At 51.9% G+C, this 8,369-nt stretch overlaps 1 protein-coding gene across 1 annotated transcript; it reads left to right on the forward strand.

The window, feature by feature from the left end:
- Positions 1-485: 485 nt before the first annotated feature.
- Positions 486-3,055, forward strand: EV420DRAFT_1481708 (uncharacterized protein; the record flags this gene model as incomplete). Its single annotated transcript, XM_060469797.1, has 13 exons — positions 486-664; positions 937-962; positions 1,054-1,386; positions 1,440-1,684; positions 1,740-1,793; positions 1,841-1,884; positions 1,921-1,959; positions 2,151-2,208; positions 2,264-2,377; positions 2,433-2,476; positions 2,542-2,758; positions 2,814-2,902; positions 2,950-3,055. 13 exons carry the CDS (start codon positions 486-488, stop codon positions 3,053-3,055), a joined length of 1,548 nt encoding a protein of 515 aa, XP_060328363.1.
- Between the last annotated feature and the right edge of the window lie 5,314 nt (positions 3,056-8,369).

The raw sequence follows: 8,369 nt of genomic DNA on the forward strand, positions 1-8,369 counted from the left end.
TCGGAGTTGTCCTCAGAGTGAAATTCCCTTGCATCTCCATTGTCTCGACGTGAAGATCCTGCACCTTGGCCTGTGCAAGGTCTGAAGGGAATCTGGGGACAGACGACGTGGCTGAGGTTAGACTGGCATGGTCGGGGAAAGGGGTACACCCAGTCTGAGCACCGGGAGCGTTGGATACATGGGCATGTTGGAGAGCGTCGTCCATGTTCCCCGAGTCGAAATGCACCATCTTTGGGGTCCTCTGTCCATGATGATCCTCCTTCAACAATATTGACACCTCATCTGACACATGTCCAGCCTTTCCAGGCTTCATAAGTGTCGTCGTTAGTTCCTGCGTATTGGATCAGGTCCATTGTGCTCCAAGGTTGAGCGTGGTGTCATGCTTGATACATGAAGGTAATTGGGTATCTGATGGCATTGTTGTTGTCAGATCTGTCTTGCTGGGTAACAGAGTATGCACCCTCCTGTTTGTAGATTTATTGAGGATGTATGTATCTGCTCCCGGAGATGTCAGAACATCAGAGGATGAGAACGTACGAATGGGAGCCCCATCTAAGCTTCCCAAGTCCAAATTTTGCGTATGCGACCCTTCCCACAACAAATTACCTCCCATCCCAGCCATCAACACCTCATCAGAGTTGCATTTGCGAGACTTGAGGCTCAAGTGCGTCATCACCATCTCATCATCTTGAGATCAGCGCAATCGCAAGGTTGAGTATTGCTGTAAAGTCAGGGATTCTTCAAGGAGCGGTGCGGGAGTTGTTGACTTTGTAAAGTCGATAGGACGATATTGATCGTGGTCGAGGACATGAGGGGTGAGAATGGAGGGAGAGGATCATGGTAGAGGGCCACCAGCGAGGGCAGGAGATGGTTTTGATGTTGCCACATTTGGCAACAGCTGTTCAGTTACCAGCCGGTTACTCATCGAACTGATAGCCATCAGACCGGTAGCCATCGGACCGGTAACTGGCGCTGATGTGGCCTTGACACTTGGCATCATGTCGAATGTGTTCTCCAACACTTTCGGCCACTATGGACGATGATATCATGCAGATTTTGGCTCTTCTAATCTGCTTGCAATGCCAAGGGCGATCGGAGAGATGGTCACTAGTCTAATAGGCCCCGGCAAGGCTCCGCTTCGCTCTTGTGATTTTTGGGGGAGGAAGGGAGGCATAGGAGTGGCTGCAGGTGACCTGAGAAAGAAACTGCTCAAGAGTGAGCAAGCTAAATCGATGATCCGGAAAACTAGAGTGCAAGAGGCAGTGTCTCCTTCTCTTTCCAGGCTGCCATCGCCCACGCCAGCTGAAGGTAGTCCAGCTGAAGGCCAGCAACGATGGGTCAAGAATACATTCTTCATGAATACCCACTTGTATGTTCTGCTTCAAGGTGCATTGGTCGGATATTCGGTCTCAAAGCTTCTGATGCTATTGTCACGATAGGTCATGTATACCTGTCTTTTAACATTTCTAACCAGCTTGCAACAGAGGGGCCACAAAGTAAAGCTCCCTTCATTGTTACTGGACTTTCACCTCGGGCTACCGCTTTCATCCAGAGCATGAGCAATCCTAATGCGAATGTGAGCCACTTTTATGAGTTGATGCTTGAATCTTGCAAATGCGTGTTTGATAATGAAGTGGAGCAGGCAGCATTTGAAGAACAGATGCAGCTTATGTTTGGAGTCAAGGTGCGTCTTCTTCACTCATTAGGATTCGATGGTATGGCTGATAACTACCCTTCAGGAAGCCTACAAGATCTTTACCAACAACAAGCTAATCAGATCGATTATCAAGCAGGTAAGAGCTGTTTCTTGATGATGATATGTGTTTTACGTGTCCGACAGGTCCAAGTAATCCTTGCCAATGATGTGAATGAGGTGCTCTATAGGTGCTAGAGCAATGCCTCATCCTGCAAGTACTTCAGGGAGAGGTGGTGGTATGAGTCAAAGGGTGGATTGCTGAGGTAATCTACTTCTAAACTCGGACTAAACTATCTGTAACTACTAAATCTGGCTAACTGAATATTACTATGAAGAAAACATAATCCGAGTTCAAAACGGGGTACACCCCATCACCAACTCCAAGAGTCAAGAGCTAGAAACTTTGAAGTGGGAGCGAAGTATTCCTTCACTCGATGCAAGACTACCTGAACAGTCCACATAATGCTGAAAAGGTGCTTGGGTCGGATGAGAATCTGTTCCGTATCAACTGGGTAAATTCTTTCGACACTTTTAGATTGTAATATGGAATTGACGGGATGGGATTAGCTGCCAGAATCCAAGAAGATGATGATGCAGTTAATTGGGAAGGATGATTCCAGCTTTGATAATTTAGAGATATCGACTGGGCAATGGCAGGCATACATTAAATCCTATGTTCAGGTAAGCTATGATTATTTCTTTAATTGCTGTCTATGATCCTTACCTTGCTAAAAAGACTGGTCCGACCACTGATGTTCCCCAAATGAAGATCAGGCAACTGTTCCTATGAAAGTGAGTTCAGCCTCTCCTTGAAACATGTCGGTTGCTCACTTGTTCTTTACTAGAAATCTACCAACAACTATTCCAACTGAAGCAAACATCAAGACAAGTGATGGCTTGAAGATCAAAGTGTGTGTTCATACGTACTGTCTGTTCTTCGTGTCAGATTCGGAGGATTATTTGCCAATCTTCATACCCTCTTCTGATACTTCGAGACCGTTAACCCAAGCCTACCTTAAGAAATGGTGTGAGTGGTTGGGGGACATTGACGTCTGGGAAAAGGTGTGCTTTTGCCTCGTTTCTCAAGGTCGGGTGTATACTGACACTTGAAATGCAGAGAAAGGAGGAGAATGCATACCATGAGAGAGAGAGAGAAATAATAATACAAGAGACGGAAGGACTCCGGCAAGAGGTGGAAGCAGATAGGTGAGAGACTGAAAGGAGAAGATAGAGATACAACTGATGATCACAAGGGAGAAGGAGGAAACAAGAAGGTTGCAGAAGGAAATTGACGACTCCGAATGGGAGCTGGCATTGCATATGGACTGGTTGTCCTCTTCACGGCCTAGCATGATTTGATAACACCTGTTCTCTCCAAGTTTCCATCTCGTTTTGTTATCCCACTGCATGCTCTTGCCTTTGTTTCAGTTAATCATGTCGCTATTCTGGTTCCTAGTGTTCCTTTCTTGTATGTCTTTTGTTGTGATAGTATCTGTGGATGTACTTCCTGATCCATGTTTTTGAGCCCGAGTTTATCTGCTTCTGCATCAAATACTCCTGCGCAACAACCAATCATCTTCACGGTCAAAGTTGAGACTCATAATCATTGTTATGAGCTCTGCAAAGTGTCTGATAAATGGCTTGCCAGGCTAATCCTTTGCTCAAACCTGATAGAGACCAGTAAACGATTTTACATTCTTTATATTATTTATTTCAGAAAATAATACATATGACACATTGATAATAACATGAAGATGCAGTACTGTAGTTGCTAGAAACAAAGGGAACAAGAGGCAGAGTAACGGAGTAACATAGACAATGCATTGGGAACCAAGAATCAATGGGCTCATCAGAACTCGACATCAGATTTGGGCTCGCATTCAATAAACGACAGTACATCAGCCAGAAATGGTCAAGAGGATAGGAGATCATGGTGGTGGGAAAGTGTGACTGGTCTTCATCTCCCCACCATGATCAAACCGCGCACGTCCTCTCCGCATGCACATACACAAAGACCTTCCGTTCCCAAAACACAGTCCCCCCTTCACCTCATTACTAGTTTTCTCAAGCATCAACATAATCCTGATGAAGGCATGTGCTTGTTTGGTCAGGGTTTCCTTGGAGCCATACCAATATAGCTTGCAAGATGAAGGGAGGCGGAGACAGAGGGAGTAGAGCACGGAGGGATCAGTGGAATGAGCATGGGACATAGGTGGATGGGAAGGAAAGAGTATGGTGTGCAGCCTTACACGACTAGAGAGACAAGAAACCAACCTCGCACTGTCAGTCTTGCACAATGCAGTGTCGATTCCAACAGCCAACAAGCCCCTCACCATGTCATCGAGTGCTTGCATCTGAAGGGGATGTGGACCTGACTCTTTGGACAAGGGAGCTGAACTATATCCATGTTCAGTAGAGCCGTCGGTCTTTCCACTGACCATTCCAGCCCCAGGCATTCAGACTCACATACACCATCCCAGGTCTGAGAGCCCTGGCCCCAATCCTCCTCAGCTTATCCCTCTCTTCCTGGGTATTCAGAAATCGACACAAGGGATTTGACTTGAGAGGCATGCGGCAGTGTGGCTGGCATTGGCGTTGGGGATTAGTTCGATAGCATGGTCCCATGGTTTTCGTGGGGGTAACTCGTCAAAGTTCTCCTTGGCGAACACGTCCTCGAAGTCCCTGTACTCGGCGGGTACTATTTCCTCAAAGGATTTCGTCTCCTTACCAGCATTTGCCTGGGCAGCTAGTTCGTTGGCTTTAGTACCCATGGCTCGTACGTGAAATGCTTCCTCAAAATCAATTACTAAGATAGTGTCCCCTTCTTCGTACTCTTCCCAACGGGAGGAGGGATCCGTATCGGGGAGGGAGAAAGGGATCTTTTGGCAAGTGCAGCGGGCCAAAGTGACCGCCCCCGTATCCCAATCGATCAGCGGGTTATGCCTTTGTAGCCAATCATGTCCGAGGAAAAGGGGGGTGGAGCCTAGGTCCACTACGGCTAGTTCGATCCGCTCCATGTGGTCTCCAATGCGTAGCCGTACTTCGGCATATTCAGTGATGTCGCCCCCTTTGTTCCGAGTGCCATCAGCATTATAGACCGGAACGGGTCGGGCCGCCTTTTTGAGGTTTAGAGCATGACTATGGGCCCAGGCGCGGTCTACAGAACTACCGGTGGCTCTGCTGTCCACTAGCGCTTTTACGGAGTGCACCTCCCGGGTGTCTAGGGTTTCCAACTGTACGGTAATCGATACATTGCGACCTTTCCTTCCTCGTATGTACATGGGTGGTTTCGTAAGATCCTCCATCCACTCCCACTTACTCCTGGCTTCTGCGGCCGTCTCTGGCTGCTCCTTGAGCGCCTCCCATAATGCGGTCGTCACTTCCCCTTTACGTCGGGGGTGCACCCATCGGGCGAGGGTGGCGAAAGCGGCCGCCTTGTTGGTAGTGAGTCGTAGAGCCCTCCGGGTCCAATGCCTCCCGAAAGGCTCGTAATAAGTGTCCAGGACCGGCTTTCGAACCTCATCTCTGGGCGCAAGTTTGGGGGTCACAGAAGACTTCCCCTTCTGTTCGACGGTCGGAATGTCGGACCGTAGGTGTGCTTCCTCGTCTTCGACTTCTTCCATGGAGACGTGGGGAGTTGTACTCGTGAGTGGCAGTTGGTCACCGGGCCGGTCGATAGGGCCCCTCGGCGGCACTTGGTCACCTTCTGACGAGTTGGTGGAGGAGGGCTCGCTGCCCTGTGTTCGGCCCTGGCCAAGGGCGCTTGTGCGTGGCGTTGTAACCTCCACTGTGATCCGGTACTTATCCTCATTCCTAACGCCGGCGGTACTCTCGGAAACTCTAGGCAGACGCACACATATTGGCTCGTCAAGGGGGTCAGCATCGTTTGCGGATGAGTCCACTACTAAATGTAGGTGGTCCCCTTGAGTCCCAGCCTCAGCTGCTTTTCTGCCACTGGCGGGAGGAACAACCCACCCTACATCTGGACGAGAAGGCCCACCCACCGGAGTCGTCGGCCGATTCTCCTGGTTGGGGCGACGACCACCACGTCTGGCATCCATCTTGTCCTGACCTGAGGCGCTCGCTGGGTGCTCCAGAACTTTCCCCGTTCGGTCAGGCAGGGGTGTCAGAGGTGGACCGGCCCCTAGGGGTTCATTGTCCATCGCTGGCTGCGTAGGACGGCAGAAATCCCCTCCTACGCCATTGGCATGCTGCGATTCTTCATCCTTAGTTTCTTCTACTGGTAACGCGGTGAATAGATTGGTATATTGTTCAAACGGAGTACCTACATACGTAGCATAAGTCCGACTAGTAGTACAGGAGCGCGCACCAGATGAAACTAAGTCCTTGGCTGACGCCGTCGAATCACTTATTTCGACGCCGGCTTGTCTTTTGACGACTTCTCCTCCTTTACCTCCTCGACTTTCGTTTCTGATCCTAGTTCTTCCTTCTCGGCTTCAGCAAGCAATTGGCAGAGGCGCGCGGCGTTGGGCTTTTTCTTGCGAGGTGGGAGTTTGACGGGGAGCCACTTGGATTTATCCGTCGGGCATTTATGGTCGCGGCTCCACCCGGTGTTCCCACACTTGAAGCACCGCTTGTCGGACTGCAGCTTGTCGATCTCCATTGGCTGCCCTGCACCCCCATAGGTTGTCCCCGTGGCATCCTTCCTATCGCCACTCGACCCGCTTCCCTTTGATTGGTTTTGATTGCCTTGACTCGAACCGCCTTGGTTCGAGGAGGGCTTACTGGCGAGTCCCTGGGCCACGTCATATCGATAGTTGGCGTTGATCCTCAGTACTCGCGCCTTCCATTGTGCGTAGGTTGTGGGGCGCTCATTGTCCCCATGCATAACCATTTTGCGCACCGTCGGCCTGATTGCCGCTTCCACCACTTCGAACATCTGCTTCTCATCGCCAAATTCTCCGCACTTGTGGGCGAGTCTCTCGAACTTCGCGAAGAATTTGACTGCGGTTTTGAACTCCGACTGCCGCATCTTCTTCCATTCTGCCTTCCAGATCACGAGCTCTGCAACTTCCCGGAATTCTACCGTGAGGTCATGGGAGAACTCATCCCACGTGGGGAACCTCCAGTGCCCCCGGTCGTCTCGGTAGCGGTAATACTGATCGCCCCACCAGTCCTTGGCCTTCTCCCGAAGGTACCCTTGCGCGAATGTAATTCGATAAGGGTTTTGCCCCTGGTCATTCATGGTGAAGTGCAGGGGAAAAACCTGAAAGTACATCTCGCAGTGATGGAGGAACCGATTGATATCCGTGGATTCCCCGGTAAAGTACTCGGGCTGCATGATCAACTTGGGTTTTACGTCGTTCCAAGGGTTGTTGTCCTTCCCCGACACTAACGCCCACGGTGGTATTGGGTCCGGAGGCGACGGTGCCAGAGGAGGTACTGGCGGGTTTGGCGGTCAGGGTAGCGACCGTAATCGATAGTTTTCCCCGGGTGGAGGGTAGTCTCCCGGGTATGCGGGTCGTCGCAGTGGTTGAGGCGGCGGCTGAGGTGGGACTGTGGACTGTTTCCCCTTGTCCGAGGGTCCTGCACTGGGGTCGTCCATGTCTTCGTCGTCGGGCCCCGTGCCTGCCCAGAACTCCTCAGTTTCGAGCGGATGGGGCATTGGTTGTGGCCGTCGGTAAGCCGCGCATTCCTGTTTTGGTTGATCAGGATTCGCCAGGTTCCACACCAAGGCGGCCTGATGCCACGTCTCCACCTCCAAGATATTCTTTGCAAGGTAGACATCTCCCAGCATCTTCGCGGTTCGATAGTCTTCTCCCGCCTCCGTGAGGAGCCACTGGGAGTCCCTTTCCATATCTTCCATCATTATCTCGTATAGCCCGTGCCACGGGAGTATGTTAAATATGGTCGGCCGGGGGTGTAGGGGGTGAACCAGGAGGGTTCGGACTGCCGTCATCACCTCCGTCTCGAGGGCACTGTTGGGCGGTCGACTCGGCATCCTTGGCCTCCTTCCTCTCTCTGGCGATGCGGTCGATCTCCTTGTTTCTCCTCCATCTCCCAATGTCTGAGTCCGGATCGCTGATCTCGGCCTGGTAGGAGTTCCAGGCTCTTCTTCTCGCCTCGAGGTCGGTGCCCGCTCTTCGGGCCGCCCCTGTGTATCGGACGGCGGCGGCATGGATTCGGTTGTCCACCTCGGCGTCGGTGGCGTCGGGTTCAAGTGGTAAGTCCCACCAACCTCCGGGCCCTTGGAGGGCATCCTCTTCAGCACGTCGAATGCATGCGTCATGTGCTCTTCCTCGCTCCATTCGGGCCTCGACTTCTGGGGCGAGCCGGGCATCTCGAGGGAGTCCGAGGGACTCGACGTACGTGTGATAGAGGAGGGGCCATGGACGCTGAGAGGCCAGTACGGGGGTTGCGAAGGCTTGTCCTGCAACGGACAGCTCCCAATTGGAGACTCCAGCGAGTCGCTCAGAAGCGGTAACCGTTCCAAGGTCCTCGGAGTCGTAGTCCGGGAACTCGTCCCAAGGCTCCCCACTCGTCGGCTCATTCGAGGAGATGGGGGGAGCGAGCGCTGGGGCCTCGGAGCTCTCAGGGACCTGGTCGGACTCTCTTCGGGGCGTGACTCTGGCCAGAGTAGTTTCTTCCCCGTTGTCGGCATAGACCCAACTGGTCTGGGGGTACCAGGCAACGGGCTCTCCCCTATCAGTTG

Source organism: Desarmillaria tabescens, assembly GCF_030435595.1.
Source record: "Desarmillaria tabescens strain CCBAS 213 chromosome Unknown EV420scaffold_28, whole genome shotgun sequence".
NCBI lineage: Eukaryota > Fungi > Basidiomycota > Agaricomycetes > Agaricales > Physalacriaceae > Desarmillaria > Desarmillaria tabescens.